General features: G+C 41.7%; 2 protein-coding genes across 2 annotated transcripts in view; both read right to left on the reverse strand.

Moving 5' to 3' along the window:
- Nucleotides 1-9,956: 9,956 nt before the first annotated feature.
- LOC122553203 (endonuclease domain-containing 1 protein-like) lies at nucleotides 9,957-12,032 on the reverse strand. The gene is made up of 2 exons (XM_043696800.2): nucleotides 11,547-12,032; nucleotides 9,957-10,551 (listed from the first exon to the last, which is right to left on the reverse strand). Exons 1-2 carry the CDS (start codon nucleotides 11,847-11,849, stop codon nucleotides 10,039-10,041), a joined length of 816 nt encoding a protein of 271 aa, XP_043552735.2. The 5' UTR covers nucleotides 11,850-12,032; the 3' UTR covers nucleotides 9,957-10,038.
- A 5,892-nt stretch (nucleotides 12,033-17,924) lies between these two features.
- The window catches only part of ppm1g (protein phosphatase, Mg2+/Mn2+ dependent, 1G), a 45,686-nt gene continuing 43,374 nt past the window's right edge, over nucleotides 17,925-20,236 (reverse strand). Inside the window, exon 10 of the mRNA XM_043695359.2 lies at nucleotides 17,925-19,016. Within this exon, the coding sequence (XP_043551294.1) occupies nucleotides 18,834-19,016 (183 nt within the window). The 3' untranslated portion in view covers nucleotides 17,925-18,833. The remainder of the gene's footprint in view (nucleotides 19,017-20,236) is intronic.

Here is a 20,236-nt window from a genome sequence, read left to right on the forward strand (position 1 = left end):
GACTGCCCTATTTTTGATGGGTGCATCTCCCACGCATGCATGAATGAACACATATAAAGACACCCAAGTCTCATTTGATCTTTGAGGGATTGAAGGGCTAATATTTTTTCCTTTTCAAATGGCAGCACAAGTAGTCAGTGGGTATAAAAGAATAGATGTCTCCATACCATATTTGATTAAAAAGTGAAACATGCCAATGACGAATATCTAAAATGAAACAGAACATTTTAACACTGACGCCTGATATTGGCGACATCTTCAACAAAGGCATCATATTTTGGAATTCTCATCCTTGTGTTTAAATCGCTCCATTTCATCGTCTCCACCCCTCCATTCCTCGGGTCCTGAAGCTCTCTAAAATCTCTACATTCATCCAATTCTGATGTCTTATGTATCCCTGATTTTTATCACTGTGTCACTGGTGACCAAGCGTTCTGTCTGACCCTAGGCTTTGAACTTGCTTCCTTAAACCTCTCTGTCCTGCTGTCCTCCTCACACCCAAAAACCACCTCTAAACACCTTTTCTAACCTCTGAGTTAGTAGCAAATTTGGTTTAATTAGGTTCCTGTGAAGCCCCATGAAGATATTTTAACACTTTAAAGGCACTCTAAGTTGTTGTAATGGCAAGGTATGATAATGAATTGTCAGCCTGTGACATATTTCCATTTTTATTTCAAGTAAATGCATAGCAGGCTACTGACTCATTGTCACCTGTTTTCCACTCTTACCCAAAGTCTGCAATCATTGTCTGGGCCATAATTGCACACCATTAGCAGGGCAATTAATATGTCAGGAATATAAAGTGCTGAATGAGTGGAATTCTTAAAATAGACATGCCTGTGTTCTAGGGTCCAGAATGCTAATCACATCAGGAACAGCAGAGAAAAACAGACGCAGGACCTTAATTCACACCAGGCTAAGTGACATCGCATTTTTCTTGGTGTATTTATAGCTGTGCAACTAAAGGGAGTTTAAAGTAAAACCACAGAACTACAAATAGCGGGGAGATGGTGGCATAATAGGAATGCTGCTGTAATAGTAATTCAGAAATGCAAGCTTCTGAGGAACAAGAGCTTAACATCCCATCACAGCAGTTCCGTTGATAAATAAGACAATAAGAAATAGGAACAGGAGGAGGCTGTTCAGCCTCTTAAGGCTACTCTGCCATTCAAATAGGATCACACTGATCTGACATCCCTCACATCCACTATCCTGCCCTTTCCACATAACCCTTGATTCTCTGACTGCTCAAGAATCTTTCTATCTCAGACTTAAATATACAGAAGGACTCCTGCAGCAGGAACTTTCAAAGACTTACAACCCCTTGAGAGAAAGAAAATTCCTCCTCATCTCAGTCTTAATTGGCGCCCCTAAATCTGGAATTGAAAGCTAGGCTTGATAATGTTGACCATGAAGGCTGTCACCAACGTTTGTTGTCAAAACCCACTTGGTTTGCCAATATCCTTTAGGGAAGAAAATCTGCCATCCTTACCTGGTCTGGCCTACACATGATTCCAGTCCCACAACAATTGGGTTGACTTTAACTGCCCTTGGTTTGAGGTCAATCAGGGCTTGGCAGCAAATGCTATTTTTGCTGGTGATGTTGTCATCCCATAACAATGGAAATAAAAAATATGTCTGACCTCAAGGTTTGTCCCAAAAATATGGAATGAAACATTTGGTTCATTGGGGCAGCCTCTCAAATAACTGCTTCCAGAATTCACTGAGAATGCACTTGCTGGAGCCAGGGAAGTTAGGTTTGTCTAATTGAGATGTTTAAAATATTGAAAGGATTTGATAGGACATATAGGTAAAACAGGTAGAAAAACAGAGGCCAGTGAATCATGCAGTTTCTGAACAAACCTTCTCTGCAGCAAAAGTGACACAGAGACTGCCACAACCTGAGGCACATCAGGCGAAGAACTCACCTCTTCATATACATGGACTATGTCATATATATGGACTTTAGTAAGGCGTTTAATAAGGTTCCCCATTGTTCGACTAATGGAGAAAGTGAAGTCACATGGTGTGCAGGGTGTTCGAGCTAGGTGCATAAAGAACTGGTTGAGCAACAGGAGACAGAGAGTAGTAGTTGAAGGGAGTTTCTCAAAATGGAGAAAGGTAACCGGTGGTGTTCCACAGGGGTCAGTATTGGGGCCACTATTGTTTGTAATATACTGAAATGATCTAAAAGAGGGGACTGTTGGTATGATCAGCAAGTTTGCAGATGACACAAAGATTGGTGGAGTGGCAGAAAGCATAAGGGACTGTCAGAGAATACAGGAGGATATACATAGACTGGAGAGTTGGGCAGAAAAGTGGCAGATGGCTTTCAATCCAGACAAATGTAAGGTGTTGCATTTAGGCAAGTCTAATTCTAGAGCGAATTATACAATGAATGGAAGAGCCTTGGGAAAAGTTGATGGGCAGAGAGATGTGGGAATGCAGGTCCATTGTACCCTGAAGATTGCTGCACAGGTGGATAGAGTGGTCAAAAAGGCATAGAGTAAGCTTGCCTTTATTGGATGGGGTATTGAGTATAAGAGCTGGCAAGTCATGGTAAAATTGTACAAGACATTGGTTCGGCCGCATTTAGAATACTGTGTACAGTTCTGGGTGCCACATTACCAAAAGGATATGGACGCTTTGGAGAGGGTGCAGAGAAGGTTTACGAGGATGTTGCCTGGTATGGAAGGTGCTAGCTATGAAGAGAGGTTGAGTAGGTTAGGTTTATTTTCATTAGAAAAAAGGAGATTGAGGGGGGACCTGATTGAGGTTTACAAAATCATGAAGGGTATAGACAGGGTAGATAGAGACAAGCTTTTTCCCAGGGTGAATGATTCAATAATGAGAGGTCATGCTTTCAAGGTGAGAGGTGGAAAGTTTAAGGGGGATACACGCGGTAAGTACTTCACACAGAGGGTGGTGGGCAGTTGGAACACATTGCCAGCAGAGGTGGTAGAGGCAGGCATGGTAGGTTCACTTAAGATGCGTCTGGACAGATGCATGAGTAGGTGGGGAGCAGAGGGATACAGATGCTTAGGAATTGACTGACAGGTTTAGTCAGTACATTTGGATCGGCTCAGGCTTGGAGGGCCGAAGGGCCTCTTCCTGGGCTGTAAATTTTCTTTGTTCTTTCCTTGATCTTTGTTCCTCATCTAAGTGTCATTTCAAAGAATGGTAGGTTGCCAAACTATTTCCTTGGGTGGGAGCTTGCAAAACAAGGGAGTCTGATCTTAAAATTAGTGTCAGCCAATTCTGCAGCAAATCAGGAAGCATTTGTTTCACACAAGGGATGGTAGATGTCTGAGACTCACTTTTGTCCAAAGTGCTGAGGACAACTGAAACATTCAAAACTGACATCATAATTCAACAGCAACAAACTGCAGATGCTGGAAAACTGAAGTAAACACAGAGACCATTGAAGGAACTGCAGTGAAGAATGTTGGATCAGCCATGATCCTCTTGAATGGCGGAGCGGGCTCGAGGGGCTGAATGGCCTATTCCTGTTTCTATTTCTTATGGTTTTATGAGATTCTTTGATAATATTCTGTTCCCACTTTTGTACATTTTCAATGGGAGCCAGGATTCCTTGCACACTAGATCCTCATCCATGTTTCCCAATTCCTCCATGGCTTCTTCCTTCCCTAACCTTTTAAAAATTCTTTTGTAGGAACTGGGCATCACTACAAGTTCATCACTTATTGAGTAATGGGAAATATCCATGAGAGGATGGCAGAGAACTGCTTTCTTGTACTGCTGCAGTCCACATAGGGGTAAGGACTGAGTGCTACAGAGAATGAGTTCCAGGATTTGGACCCAGTGACAGCCAAGTATACTTCCAAGTCAGGATGAGCTCCAACCCAGAGGGGATCTTGCAGGTAGTGGTATTCCCACAGACATATAGCCATCTCCAGTGCTATGTCTCTGAGATCTCTATGTTCCTCCAATTCTGGCCTCTTGCACATTCCCTATTCCAATTGCTCCAGGGCTCTAAGCTCAGATTCTCTCCCTGTCATCTCAGTCTCTGTTCCTACCTATGAAGGCACATGTTAAAATCTACCCCCCTTGTCCAAGCCTTTGGCCATTTAACCTAATATCTTTTGATGTGGATTTACATCAATTTGTTTGATAGTACTCATATGCAGCACTTTAGAATGCTTTGGAATGAGAAAGGTATAATATAAATACAAGCTCTTGGTGGATGCAGGTTTGCTCACTGAGCTGGAAGGTTCATTTTCAGACGTTTCGTCACCATACCAGGTAACATCATCAGCGAGCCTCCAGATGAAGCATTGATGGTATTGCCCACTTTCTATTTATGTGTTTAGGATTCCTTGGGTTGGTGATGTCATTTCCTGTTCTTTTTCTCAGGGGGTGTTAAATGGGATCCTAGTCAATGGTTTTTTGATAGAGTTCCCATTGGAATGCCATGCTTCTAGGAATTCTCATCTATGTCTCCACTTGGCTTGTCCTAGGAAGAATGTATTTCCCAGTCTAAGTGGTATTCTTCCTTATCTGTATGTAAGGATACTAGTGAGAATGGGTCATATTGATTTGAGGCTAGTTGATATTCATGTATCCTGGTGGCTAGGTTTCTGCCTGTTTGTCCAATATAGTATTTGTCACAGTTCTTGCAAGGTATTTTGTAAATGACGTTAGTTTTGTTTGTTGTCTGTATAGGGTCTTTCAAGTTCATTAGTTGCTGTTTTAGTCTTTTGGTGGGTTTGTGGGCTACTATAATGCTAAGAGGTCTGAGTAGTCTGGCAGTCATTTCTAAGATGTCTTTGATGTAGAGGAGAGTGGCTAGGGTTTCTGGATGTGTTTTGTCTGCTTGTTGGGGTTTGTTGCTGAGAAATCGGCAGACTGTGTTCATTGGGTACCCATTCTTTTTGAATACACTGTATAGGTGATTTTCCTCTGCTCTGTGTAGTTCCTCTGTGCTGCAGTGTGTGGTGGCTCATTGAAAAACGTTCTAATGCAGCTTCGTTTGTGGGTGACCTCAACTTGAGCTACATATCTTCTCAAAACGCACTAACAAGCTCTTGGTGCTACTTTATGCATCAAGTTTCCAAGAATATTTGCATGATTTGATAAAATAAAATGAGCTTCTTAAAAGAAAGTAGAATATTGTACCACATATGGTTCCAAAGATTAAATCTTTATTAAAACAAGCTTTGCCTTCTATGTAAATAAAATGCATTCAATACATGCAGATCCAGCTTAGCATGTTTCAATGCTACATCTAACCAAGCAGGGCAGCTTGAATCAAACAGTTGCTTCTGGTCCATGCATGGTACATCTTAAAGTTTATTACAGAAATTGTAGTTGTCAAAAAGCTATACATTGCACAACTAATATAAGGACAAATCTTTCAGTTCAATCTCAGCCCTCAAAGCACTGCAATACTTTAATTTATCACAACATAGACAAGAAAAGAGACAAAGTCAGTTCAGCTGGTAAACTCGAGGGAGGAGAGTTTTTCCAACGTCACACTGGTCCAAATGGCAGCGTTAGGGTGCAGGACCTGGAGTGTAGGGAGGTTAGGAACATGGCATCAATCTCAAAGGAGGGTGCCTGTATACAGGAAAGTGGCTTGAAGTGTGTATACTTCAATGCAAGAAGTATACGAAATAAGGTAGGTGAACTTGCAGCGTGGGTTGGTACCTGGGACTTCGATGTTGTGGCTATTACGGAGACATGGGTAGAACAGGGACAGGATTGGCTGTTGCAGGTTCCAGGGTTTAAATGTTTTAGTAGGGTCAGAGGTGGGGGTAAAAGAGGGGGAGGTGTGGCATTGCTTGTCAAAGATCATATTACGATGGATGAAGACTCTCCATCTGAGGTAGTTTGGGCTGAGGTTAGGAACAGGAAAGGTGAGGTCACCCTGTTAGGAGTTTTTTACAGGCCTTCTAATAGTCCTAGAAACATAGAAGAAAGGATTGTGAGGATGATTCAGGAGAAAAGTGAAAGTAATAGGGTGGTTGTTATGGGGGACTTTAACTTTCCTGATATTGATTGGGAACGCTATAGCTCAAGTTCGTTAGATGGGTCGGTGTTTGTACAATGTGTGCAGGAGGGTTTCCTGACACAATATGTAGATAGGCCAACAAGAGGTGAGGCCATACTGGATTTGGTTCTGGGTAATGAACCAGGCCAGGTGTTAGAATTAGAGATAGGTGAGCACTTTGGAGACAGTGACCACAATTCGGTGACTTTTACTCTAGTGATGGAGAGGGATAAGTGTGCACTGCAGGGCAAGAGTTATAGCTGGGGGCAGGGAAATTATGATGCGGTGAGACATGACTTAGGATGCGTGGCTTGGAAAAGTAGCTTCAAGGCAAGGGCGTAATTGATATGTGGAGCTTGTTCAGGGAGCAACTATTGAGTGTCCTTGATAAGTATGTACCTGTCAGGCAGGGACGAAAGGGCCGTGTGAGGGAGCCATGGTTTAATAAGGAATTGGAATCCCTTGTTAAATGGAAGAGGGCGGCCTATGTAAAGATGAGGCGTGAAGGTTCAATTGGGGCGATTGAGAGTTATAAGGTAGCCAGGAAGGACCTGAAGAGAGAGCTAAGAGCAGCAAGGAGGGGACATGAAAGGTCCTTAGTTGGTAGGATTAGGGAAAACACTAAGGCTTTCTATAGGTATGTCAGGAATAAAAGAATGACTAGGGTAGGAATAGGTCCAGTCAAGGATAGTAGTGGGAAGTTGCATGTGGAGGCTGAAGAGATTGGGGAGACACTGAATGAATACTTTTCGTCAGTATTCACTCAGGAACATGACATTGTTGCCGATGTGAATACTGAGTCACCATTAAGTAGAATGAATGGCTTTGAGGTATGTAGGGAAGAGGTGTTGGAAATTCTGGAAAGGGTGAAAATAGATAAGTCCCCTGGGCCTGATGGCATTTATCCTAGGATTCTCTGGGAAGCAAGGGAGGAGATTGCAGAGCCATTGGCCTTGATTTTTATGTCCTCGCTGTCTACAGGAGTAGTGCCAGAAGACTGGAGGCTAGCAAATGTGGTTCCCTTGTTCAAGAAAGGGAGTAGGGATAACCCTAGTAACTATAGGCCGGTGAGTCTCACTTCTGTTGTGGGCAAAGTCTTAGAGAGAATTGTAAGGGATAGGATTTATGAACACCTGGATAGGAATAATGTGATCAAGGATAGTCAGCATGGTTTTGTGAAGGGCAGGTCGTGCCTCACAAACCTTATTGAATTCTTTGAGAAGGTGACTAAGGAGGTGGACGAGGGGAAAGCAGTAGATGTGGTGTATATGGATTTTAGTAAGGCATTTGATAAGGTTCCCCATGGTAGGCTACTTCAAAAAATACGGAGGTATGGCATTGAGGGTGAGTTAGAAATTTGGATTAGGAATTGGCTGGCTGGAAGAAGACAGAGGCTAGTAGTTGATGGTAAAGATTCATCTTGGAGTGCCGTTACTAGCGGTGTTCCGCAAGGATATGTTTTGGGACCATTGCTGTTTGTCATTTTTATAAAGACCTGGAGGAAGGTCTAGAAGGTTGGGTGAGCAAGTTTGTGGATGATACGAAAGTCGGAGGAGTTGTTGACAGTGAGGAAGGATGTGGCAGGTTACAGCGGGATATAGATAAGCTGCAGAGCTGGGCAGAAAGGTGGCAAATGGAGTTCAATGTAGCTAAGTGTGAGGTGATTCACTTTGGTAAGAGTAACAAAAAGATGGGGTACTGGGCTAATGGTTGGATACTTGGTAGTGTGGATGAGCAGAGGGATCTTGGTGTCCATGTACACAGATCTTTGAAAATTGCCACCCAAGTAAATAGTGCAGTGAAGAAGGCATATGGCATACTGGCTTTTATTGGTAGAGGAATTGAGTTCCGGAGTCCTGAGGTCATGTTGCAGTTGTATAAGACTCTGGTGCGACCGCATCTGGAATATTGTGTGCAGTTTTGGTCGCCATACTATAGGAAGGATGTGGAGGCACTGGAACGGGTGCAGAGGAGGTTTACCAGGATGTTGCCTGGTATGGTAGGAAGATCGTATGAGGAAAGGCTGAGGCACTTGTGGCTGTTTTCATTGGAGAAAAGAAGGTTTAGGGGTGACTTGATAGAGATGTACAAGATGATTAGGGGTTTAGATAGGGTTGAGCGTGAGAACCTTTTTCCACGTATGGAGTCAGCTATTACGAGGGGGCATAGCTTTAAATTAAGGGGTGGTAGGTATAGGACAGATGTTAGGCGTAGGTTCTTTACTCAGCGAGTCGTGAGTTCATTGAATGCCCTGCCAGTAGCAGTGGTGGACTCTCCCTCTTTATGGGCATTTAAGCGGGCATTGGATAGGCATATGGAGGATAGTGGGCTAGTGTAGGCTTGGATCGGCGCAACATCGAGGGCCAAATTCTGCACTGTATTCTTCGATGTTCGATGTTTTTCTATATCTATGAAATTCATGAAAACTCTGTAATTTAGACTTGTATAATTAAATGTTACATTATTGGACTAATTATCTTAGTCCTTCTGTGGGATTAATTATATCCCTTACCACTACAGAAATGATAATGAGAATTCCTGTGAAAAAAATTACTTGAAGAAAGTTTGTAACAATATTTTTAAGGGAATCACAGTTCAGTATAATTAAGATGAAAATAATAATCAATAAACTAATCCTGATCAATGACCTATTCATATTAGTTTCTCTGATATCTGTGGCAGTGTTTAAGAAGGCTGTTCTTAAGAGGGTTATGGGAGTCCTGGCATTATCAATGAAAACGGTACAGACATTGGAAAGAGTGGGAGTGACATGCAGACTGCAAAATTCCTCAGCAAATCTGAAATGGTCATTGAGAATGGTCCGTGAGGTGTTAAACCAGACAGGAGCTTGACTGAAGAGATTGAGATTTGAAAACCCGGTAGAGCTTGAGGGAGTTTGGTTGCATTGGTTGGGGTTATTTGTACTAAACCTGTTAGGAAGAAAATACTTCAAAATTGAGAAAATTCCCAATAAAATTATTATTATCCCAAAAAAAGTGAGAGTAGAATATACGAGTGGAATAGTTTTGTACTTTCCAAAGCTGGTGAGCAGGTAGAAATAATGTGTGGGGTTAAGAAGGCTAAAGATCCAAGTTATGCTTGTAATACATAAATGGACGATGTTGCAAATTATCTGTAGCCCCAAGGCTATGGAGAACTTAAGTCCCATAACAACAGTCGATATTGTCCCATAGGTCCCCAAGATAATCGTAACTACTAGTGAGATCGAGCCCCCCAAGACCGTCACAGCAATTGTCCAACCTCCTAGAAGCAGGCTAGGGAGAAATAACACACCAGACACGAGGACTTTCCAGAACACAGGAATTCTGGTGATGGCTGGCCAATACTTGGATACCAGATTCCAGAGACTAGAAAGGGCATGGAAAAGCCATCTGAATTTGTTGCTATGAGAAGGATGGTTATCGTTTGCTGTCCTAATGTGCTCAATGATTTTGAGAGGTATGTTTGGGAGCTGGTTTGTTGAAAGAGCAGTCAGAAGAATGGCTCCAGAAAGCAAACCAACTAAGGAGATGAGGAAGGTGAGCAATGAGCTGAAGACAGGCAGCACAAAGCTTGCCAAATTCAGGAGACTAAAACTCGCCCAGGAAAGCAATACGAATAGGTGACTGAGTGCATTAATGATGTGAGTGGGGATGCTGGCGATGGACATCAGAAGGAACTCAACTACACTGGTGATGAGGCTCAGAAGACTATTGGCAATGAACAGGAACCCCTTGATCACCAGGAATGCGATTTGTGAGCAAATGTTACCAATCAATCCGAGGATTGCCAATAGAACCCCAACGGCAACAGCCAGAAATAGATTGACGAGAGCCACAACCATACTTATGATTCTCAAAACAACATTCCCCAGACCACACATGACTCCAAACACCCCATAAATAACCAAAGCCACACAATGATAGACACCCATTATAATAAAGCTCACAGCATGAAACAAGGTCATTGAGATGTTACTGAGCTCCAGGCTGTATAGTCTTTCATACCATTTTGGCTTTAGAAACTCTTCAAGCTCTTCCAGCTTCAGACCATTTCGGGTTGACTTCAATGGATTCATCAAACAGTTTTTCCAATTCATTCAGAGTAATCAGGGTCATTCCTGTCTCTTGTAGAATGTAACCACCAGATTTGAGTGATTTCTTTTTAGGCTTATTTCTGTGATCAGAATCATTTGAGCAGCAGCTGAAATAGCTGTAAACTCCTCTGGGTATGTTAACCCGCTCGTTAAGGAATTTGTCTGATGGGATGGCTCCAGTGATCACAAACAGTGTTGTAAGTGGTGGACACATCATATTTTTTATTATTTTCTCAGCAAAATGAAACCATTTGGTGTTCCACTGCCGTGTCATAGGCACGACATTGGTGAGGGTGCATGAGGCCTTACCACTGCCAGGGTTAAATGAGAATGGAAACAAGTGACCCCGTTCATATGACTTATTTCTGTAATCACTGTTGAGGGCTTGGTTGTTCTCAACTCCTTGCTCCATGCTCATCTCATCTGAACCATCAGGTCGATCCAACTGAAAAGGACAATGAAAATAGTCAGTTCCAATCCTGACTTTCTTCATTAATTCAATCCTCATTTGTTACAAAAAAAAAACTCACAGACACAATCAGAATCTTAATCCCTGTTAATTCCCACTTCATACCCTTCATCAACCCCCATTTATTGGCTGTGCTTCAACTAAGTAATCTAGAGATGTGCAGTAAAACAGTAATCCAGATGAGACCATCCTCATTAATTGGAGCATAGAATTTCAAGAGCATTGACGTTGAATGTAAAGAAGCCAATTGTTAGACTTTAGCTAGGGTATTGTGTACAATTGTGCTGGGGTACAATTCTGGGCGTCACATTATAGGTAGATGGAAACAGGTTGGAGAGAGTGCAGAAATGATTTACCAGAATGATTTCAGGGATGAGAAACTTCAGTTTTGGGAACAGACTAATGAAGTTGGAACTTCTCTCCTTGGACAGAAAAAAGCTAAGAGGAGATCCAGAACCTTGACACTGTAGGTAAGGAGAAACTTGTTTCCGCTTGTAAGCCAGAGGGCATGGATTTAAAATCAAACGTGAAGTGGTTATTTGGATAAAATAAAGTGTGCAAGGGGATGGAGAAAAGGCGGGAAATTGGCACCAGCTAATGATACCCGTTTGAGGAGCTAGTGCAGGCAAGATGGGCTGACTGGCCTCCTCTTGTACCATAACATATCTAACAAACCCCACAAAAGCAATTTAAGAATTTAAAACAAGCCCCCTTTTCCCCATCAAAATAAAAATCCCAAATTGCTTCTTGGAGAAGTAGCTGTGAAAATCCCACTCTGGCAATGTTGGGAATTTTACAAGGAGCAGTTTGAATTCCCAAAGAGCCTTGATGGGATTTGGACCCCAGCCCAAAATTATCTTTGCAAATCCTTACCGACCGTCATACCGAGAGGATCCATTCCTCATCCTCAAGGTGTACCATTAGCGACCGGATTTATGGAAGAAACATTCAGTGGTGACAGTACACCTTACCTGCGGTTCAATGAAAAAAAAATTCGGCCTTCTGTCCTTCTCACAGCTTATTGTTTTAGCCCTATAAGCCGAATATAGCGGAATGCGCAGGTCTGTGCTGTACGCTGTGGCGAAGTGGAACTGGGAACGATAATACTGGCAGATTCTTTTGGGCTTAATGATCTTAAATAGGAAGGGTTCCTCGCCGTTACAGAAAAACTGGCTGCATTCGTGAAAAGAGTTTACAACTTTCCCCTCCGTTGCCCACGGGATGATGAGAGTCGAGAGCAGAACCAAACTGCACCATCTCATAATCCAATACATGTTCGGCCATTTACTGCCTCTGCGATAATGAAAAGCTCAGTTTGCAGACCACAGTTTTCAGTTTCGAACTTCCTTGCATTTCTGAACAACCCAATCGGAGGAGTTCGACGTCAGGTATTATCCAACCCCGAATGTTTCTTAAGATTGTGAGCTGCCTTCTTGCAGTTTTAAGGAATTCAGTAATCCCCGCAAGTGCTATCCAGAAAGGAGATTTCCTATCAGTGAGGTTGAAGGATCTGGGAAATTGATCCATTTTATCTTAATGGTCTACCCGAGGAGTAATCGCTGGATCTGAAACAAGGCGACTTGCAGGAGATCCAGAGTCTCTTGGTGTTGCTGCCTCTAAGGATCCACTGGGACCTGTGAGGGATCTCACAATGTATCAACGCTGTCACTGGATCACACTGCTTCGTCTTGTTTTTTTTTCCCTGACTAGGAGAGTGCTGCTTCTTGGACAATAAACTTTGTCAACACACTTCCCCCTTGTGTAGGATGATGTAGCCTATACACACAGCATGCTGAGAGAGCCATAATATGATGCAATTTCTTTCATACACAGAAAAAGATTCCATTCCATCAAAGTACTAATCATTGGTGACATTTAGCATTCCATCTTAGAAACGTGCACTACTTACCTTGGAAAGATAGTATTCTGAAGTTGTGACGTAAACTGGGATTTATCATTTTATTTGCTGAGAATTTGGGATTCTGGTTTTGAGTTAGTAACTGGTAGGACAAACCCATCAGAGGGAGTTGCGTTGGGAGTCCTTAACATCAGCTCTGGACCCCATGAAGTCTCATGGCTTCAGGTTAAACATGGGCAAGGAAACCTCCTAATGATTGCCACACACTGTCCTCTATTGGTTGATGAATCAGTACCCCATCACATTGAAAATACTTGGAGGTAACTCTGAGGGCGACAAAGGTGTTAAATGTACTCTGGGTGGGAGATTTCAGTATCCACCACCAAGGGTAGCTCAGCAACAGATCGACTGATGGAGCTGGTCAGGTCCCAAAGGATATAACAGCTAGACTTGATTTGTAGCACGGGTTGAGGGAATGAGCAAGAGGGAAAGACATACTCAGCCTCACCTTTACCAATCTGATAGCTGCAGGTGCACCTGTCCATGTCAGTATTGGTAAGAGCAATCACCGCACGGTCCTTATGGAGACCAAGTCCCGGTTTACATTGAGAATCTCATCATGTTGTGTTGCACTATCACTGTGCCAACTGACGCAGACTTCTAGCAACTCAAGACTGGGCATTCATGAGGAGCTGGAGACCATCAAATGCAACAGAATTGTGTTCATGCACAATCTGCAACCTCATTTCATGACATACCCCCATCCAACCATTACCATCAAGCTAAGGGATCAACCCCAGTTCAGTGCAGAAAGGCATGCCAGGACCAGCTCTGTGCATATCTAAAAATGAGGTGTCAACCTGATTAAGCTACCAAACAGGACCTCTTATATGCCAAACAGCATAAGCAGCAAGTGGTAGAGCTATTTTTTTATATATTCATTTGAGGGGTGTGGGCATTGCTGGATTGTTAGCATTTATTGCCTATGCCTAGTTGCTCTGAAGGTGGAATAGTGAGCTTAGGGAGGAAATTCCAGGATTTTGACCTGGCAACAGTGAAGGAGTGACAATATGTTTCCAACACACAATGGTGAATGGCTTAGAGAGGAACTTAAAGATGGTGGCATTTCCATATATCCGTTGTCCTTAGAGATGGAAGTCATCATGGGCTTGAAAGTTGCATCTTGTGGAAACCACACACTTACTGCTGCTGAATGTTGGTGGTGGTGAGTGAATGCTTGTGGATGTAGTGCGAATCAAGCGGGGTGCTTTTCCTGAAATAACATCAAGCTTCTTGAGTGTTATCAGGGCCACAGTCATCCAGGCACGTGAGGAGTCTTCCATCACTCTCTTGACGTGTGTCTTGTAGATGGTGGATAAGCTACAGGGAGTCAAGTAGTGAATTACTGGCCACAGTATTCCTAGCCTCTTGCAGTCACTGTGTTTACGTGGTGAGTCTAGCTGAGCGTCTGGTCAATGATAACCCCAGGATGTTGATAGTGGTGAATTGAGTGCTGGTAAAACCATTGACTGGCAATGGGCATTGGTTAGATTGTCTCTTTTTGCAATGGTCAGATCATAGTACTTACATAGTGCAAATGGTACTTGCCAAGCCTAGATGTTGGCAATGAAACAGACTACAGACAGGAAGTAGAAGACCTGGAAAAATGATGCACTGAGAACAACCTAGTTCTAAATGCCAGCAAAACCAAGAAACTCATTATTGACTTTTGGCAGGATGTTACTCATGCCCCTCTATAAATTAACAGCACAGAGGTGGAACGACTGGAGAATGTCAAATTCCTGGGAGTGGTCATCCACAAGTTTTCTTGGACTCTTCATGGGGAGGCACTGGTTACTAAGGCCCAACGTCTCTTCTTCCTCAGGCAACTGAAAAAAATTGGCATGACGGTAAATACCTTTACCAACTAGTACTAGGACCAACCAGCTTCAGCTGCTTCATCAATGACCTGCCCTCCATCACAAGGTCAGAAGTTCAACAACATTAGTGACTCCTCAGACATGGAAGGTCTGGGCAGCACGGTGGCACAGTGGTTAGCACTGCTGCCTCACAGCGCCAGAGACCCGGGTTCAATTCCTGCCTCAGGTGCTTTGCGTGAAGTTTGCACATTCTCCCAGTGTCCGCGTGGGTTTCCTCCCACAGTCCAAAAATGTGCAGGTTAGGTGAATTGGCCATGCTAAATTGCCCGTAGTGTTAGGTGTAGGGGAATGAGTCTAGTTGGGTTGCTCTTCAGAGGGTCGGTGTGGACTTGTTGGGCCGAAGGGCCTGTTTCCACACTAAGTTATCTAAAAAAAACCATGTTCAAATGCAACAAGATCTAGACAACATCCAGGCTTGAGCTGACAAGTGGCAAGTAACATTCATGCTGCACAAAATGTTTGGGTAATGGTTATTTCCTGGCAAGACAATGTAACTGCAACCCCTTGACATCCCATTGTGTTGCCACCTATGAATGCCCTGCTAACATGTGGGAGAGTTTACCATTAACCAGAAGCTCAACTGGACTTACCATATGAACACAGAGGCTCCTAAAGCAGGCCAGAGATTAGGAATAATGTGGCAGGTCACATCCTAACTTCCCATAATCTGTCCAATATCTACAAGGCACAAGTTAGAAGTGTGATGGAATACTCCCAGCTTGCCTGGATGGAGTGTAGTTCCAACACTCAAAGACAAAGTCTGTTTTATGGGCACCATATCCACAAGCATCCACTCCGTCCACCACCAACACTCAGTAACAGCAGTGTGTAATATTTACAAGTTGTACTGCAGATATTTGGCAAACACTAAAAATCACACAACACCAGGTTATAGTCCAACAGGTTTATTTGGAAGCACTAGCTTTTTGAGCGCTGCTCCTTCATCAGGTGGTTTTTGTAGCCACCTGAAGGAGCAGCGCTCCAAAAGCTAGTGCTTTCAAATAAACCTGTTGGACTATTACCTGGTGTTGTGAGATTTTTAACTTTGTCCACCCCGGTCCAACACCTGCACCTCCAAGTCTTGGCAAAGATTTTGGGACAATGGCAGCAGAAAATTGGGAACACTACTAGTTCCCCTCCAAGTCACTCACCATTCTAACCTGAAAATATATTCTTGTTCCTTATGGTCACTGGGTCAAAATCCTGAAATTATCTTAAGGACATTTTAGGTCGAACTACAGGAAATGGAATTTAGCAGTTCATCACTACATTCTCAAGGGCAATTAGGAATGAGTAATAAATGCCGGCCAGTCAGCAACACGTAATGAATGAACAAATAAATAAATGACATCATTTAAGTTGAACCTCAGTGTATTTAGGACTCTGACTTTTAGATTCCCGTTTCCTAGACACATATTTAAATAGTGTTATGTGAACTTGAATTTATAATGTCACTAGGTTAAAGTCCGAACAAGCCTTATGAATGTACATGCCCACATCATATGGAAGGCAGTGGCTCAACGAGGCAGCTCACCAGCATCTTAGAGGGGTCATAAATTGCCTTGTCAGTGATATCTGCATCCCACAAAAAGTAACCAAAAAAATCTAATTATGATATTGTTGAAGTTTCTTAGAATAGTGAGCTAGGTCCAAGTATCTGAAGTAGTTTCAATGACTTTCTGTCCATTGTAAGGCTGTTCACTAATAATTGCACAATGTTCAGAATTATCCCAAATCTTCAAACTCCAGACAGTCCATGTCCAAGCCTTTCTGCATGTGGTTATTATTCAAACTTATATTAAGTTACAAGTAACATTCATGACCAAATACTATTGGGGGATGGGGGGTGGCACGATTAACCAGAAACTGAGTTGGATTGAGCCAAGAGCAATTCAGACCTGGGAAATCTGCAATAAATTGCCTCCTGTCTCACCAAAGCCTATGCATCACTTACAAGATGCGTCAAGAGCATGACACTGATTCAATCACTACTGAAGACCTGAACACCATCAATGTTAAGGCATCCCACTTGATTGTTCCACCTTAAAACATTCACCCATACTAGAGAACCAGTGAATTCATTGAGAATTCATTTAAAAAATGCACTGCAGCAACTCACAATGCCTCCAAACTCATGATCAAGGGCCCATTTTCAGAAGCATTAGCACCTTCAAGTTGCATTCAAAGCCTCAAACTATGCTGACTTTGAACCTTATTGCCATTCCTTAACTGCCACTGGGCCAAACCCTTTGTAATAGCACTGAGCGTACATATATATCACATAGACGGCAGTGGTTCAAGGACATAGGTCACTTACACCCTCTCAAGGCCATTAGGGATAGGAGACAAATTCTAGCCTTGTTGTAAAACTCATTTCGCACAAACAACAAAAAACTCACCCAAAGATGTAATGATGTTATTTGTAACTAAAAACTAGGAAGGTCTTAAATCTGAGAAAAAAGAATTTCCAGGTTCCTTAAACAACCTTGACATATCTAGCATTGGTTTTAGATTGGAAAGTGCACTTTTACTGAAATTGGACTGAATTTAAGTCACATCACAAGTGTTCATTCTAAAGATCGTTCAATTATTCTGCTTGTTACAAACCTCAGGCCATGGCAAACTGCTTCAATAAAGTTGTTCACTGTTAGAATGTAGGCCAAATGAGGTCAGTTATGCACAGCAAGATCCCACAAACTGTGATGAGATAAACAAGGTATCAAAGATGTTAGCAGTGATTTAGATGTTGGTCAAGACCAAAGAAAATATTTGTTCATTTGCGAATAGTGCAATGGATCTTTCAGGCAAAAACAGATCAAATTCTTGTCAAGAGGGATTACTGAAGTAACATAGTACTTAACACATTAGGATATCACATTCTGGATCTTGCATCTAACTGAGCAGAACTGTCTGTGCCAAGATCATTCATAAAGCAAAATTATAGTCAATTTATGAATCACAAAGCTTTACTTGGATAAAAATATTTTTCCATGAAAATGATGTTACCAATAGACTGCTTTATATTACAAATAATTTATGGGGATGCTAGATTTCTCTTTAGCCAAAGGGTACGTCAACATTAATTAAACAAGTCAAGTCAAAGGGTGGGTCCCTACTGTGAATGTGTCACAGACAGAACTACTCCGCAAAAATAGCCATGGTAGTTGAAATTGGGATCAGTTCATGCTTCAACTCAACTTCAGTGGCTCGCCAACATGATCAAGATGAAGCAAGTTTGCACATTCACGACCTTTTAAGAGAGGGAGAAATGATTCCCATGATCTTTTAAAAAGGGAAATGATGTCCCATCTGGATTTTCACATTGTCTTTAAGGCGTGAAATACGTATGAGCAAATAATATTTCAAAACACATTCCACACAAACCCAATGAATTGAAAGAGACCCATGCTAACAAGGCAGGTATTATTTACATATGTGAAATGCAGTCGACAAAATCAAATGGTGAAACACCAAAAGGATGGCATGATTCTCAAAGAAGGTCACTTTGTTTACATGATATGTCCAGTGCAACAAAAAAAAAAGGCTGTAAAAAAATTAAAAATTGTTTTCTTTTAATATATAAAAGTGGTTGAAAGTTCCTCTCTGATGTAGCATTCACAGGGCAGTGCAGCTTCTCGACTTCATCTTTTTGATATCTATGGCGATACTGAGTCATTTCGAGTGAATGCCGGTATACAAAGGAATTGAAAAGGAAACCGAAATCCCTTTGAAGTCCAACATTGCCGTAATGTTTACAAATACATATCGCTCAAAAATGTTAATGTTCTCTTGATTTTTGCTTTTAAAAATTGAAACATCGAAGAAAATTCCAAAGCCCCAAATATTTTTCCACCTCATCTCAACACAAAAGGATTGCTGGAACAAAAATGATATTTTCCATCTTCAAGCAGAGACAAATGGCATTCAATGTAACAGCTCACTTTTGAAGTAAACCTCAGTGTTGCTGCATATTTAATCACCCCAAACTCCTTTCTTTTTAAAAAAAAAGTTATTTTTGAAAAATGTCCTCATTTCTGATTCCTGCAAAATTTAAGAATTATTTAATTTGGTTTCTTTGTGGAGTGAAACAAAGTACTTCCTGTATCAAAAACCCCCATGAGAAAAAAGGAATGGATCTTTCCAGACATCAAAATCCCCTTACAACAACAAACTCAATAGATAGCCACTTCTTTTAGTCTCCAAGTGCCGGCGTGCTACAATGTAGGTTTCCTGGATTGACTGCTGCTAAAGGACGTGTGCTTCACACACATGGTAACCTAGGGTGTAAACTAAGGCTACATTGTACAATACTTCAGATTTATTTTTATATAATTTCCAGCAATTGTTTGCTGTATTTTTTTTAAAAAAAAGATCTCAAGGTTCATTAATTACACAATAATGTCAGGCCTCAGTTGATTCCAAACAACCCCTTCCCCAACCATTTCCTTGGGTGTGCCATGTTATTCGTTTCTCGCCTTCTTCCCATTTTCTTTTTCATCATCTGTTGAGTCAGGACGTTTTCGCTTGCTGCAGTCAGCCTGGATTTTCACGGGCCGTGGTTTAAAAGAGATGATAATACAAGTCATATTGTCACATCCAGTACCATCTCCTGATGTGTCAGGTGCCAAACACTGATCTAAGAGCTATAAACAAAAAAAAAAGGTAAAGAATGGCTACAGTACACGAAGACGGTATATAGAAAACCAAAATTAAAGATCTCCTACAGAGAACAAAACTGTAATTATCCTACTACATCACTATCTTCATCTTTAGTCATGAATCCTTTTTAACTTTTAATGCATTTTAATGCTCATTTGAACGAGCGGAGATTGCATTGAAATACATAAAACTCTTAGAGGAGGAGGAGGAGGAGGGGCTAGATAGATTACAAGCTTGTGATACCTGTGATTGAAAAGTCTAGAACTAAAAGGCCATAGTCTCAGCATAGGGGAGCTGCCCTTAGGAGTGGATTAAGAAGTTACTTTAAGGATTGAGAATTTTTAGCAATCTCAACCCAAAGCAGTCAATGTTCAATTTTTGAGTAGATTCAAGATTCATAGCAATAGAATTTGGGAAACTTAGTAAAAAAGTGGATCTAAAGTCAAAGATCAAGCCTAATTTAATTGAAGGCAGAGTATGCTTGAGTGGTCATATCACCCTTCGCTCTTCCTGTCATGTCCTAAGCTCAAAGCAGCTAAAGAGATCAGCAATTAGAATGAAATTTAATCAAAATGTTGAACATTCTACATAATATGCCACATTCTGTGTAAGGATATTTCTATTGAATTTCTTGCTGGATCTATGATTAGTGAAGCTATATTTATGGCTCCTAGTTTTGAATACATATCCTACCATCAACCCATGCTATTTAAAAAACAAAGAATGTTTGGCTCTTCATATTGGTTTGGTGCAAGGACAGCCTGCATTTAAATTGTGTCTCAAGCATAGTAATTTACCCCAAGAACAAGTTAAAACAAAATTTGACTTCAAATGACAAAGGGAACATTACAATAAAGTCAAAAGACTTGGTTAAAGCAGCAGAGTTTAAGGAGCATCTCAAAAGGAGGAAAACAGTGTCACAAAGCTTGTTCCTTTTTTCAAGGTTACTATGACCTTGGTTTTCTTTCAGAAGGATAATAAACCACTCTCAGTTCCGATTAGTCTGGTTTGGTACAGAGATTAAAGGGATGGAGAGGCCTTTTTGTTTATATGTAAAGCAGATGAGACTTCAGGCTAAAGTGGTCATGTTTCAGAAGTGACCTGTATAAACAAAGGGGAGTGGTCAGCTCTCTAGCTGCACTGAGCAGTTTATTTCAGTCCAGAACTGTAAGGGAGTTCAACAGTGAGCTGTGTGGAAACAAAC

Source organism: Chiloscyllium plagiosum, unplaced genomic scaffold (genome assembly GCF_037043375.1).
Source record: "Chiloscyllium plagiosum isolate Xiang-an unplaced genomic scaffold, Cpla_swu_hap1 HiC_scaffold_10, whole genome shotgun sequence".
Lineage (NCBI taxonomy): Eukaryota > Metazoa > Chordata > Chondrichthyes > Orectolobiformes > Hemiscylliidae > Chiloscyllium > Chiloscyllium plagiosum.

Excerpts from the sequence above, each read along its gene's own strand:
- LOC122553203 (XM_043696800.2), bottom strand. The coding sequence starts at position 11,849 with ATGTATTGGATTATGAGATGGTGCAGTTTGGTTCTGCTCTCGACTCTC. Across the intron at positions 10,552-11,546 it reads TTTTTTTCATTGAACCGCAG|TTGGATCGACCTGATGGTTC; the intron begins GTAAGGTGTACT and ends TGTCCTTTTCAG.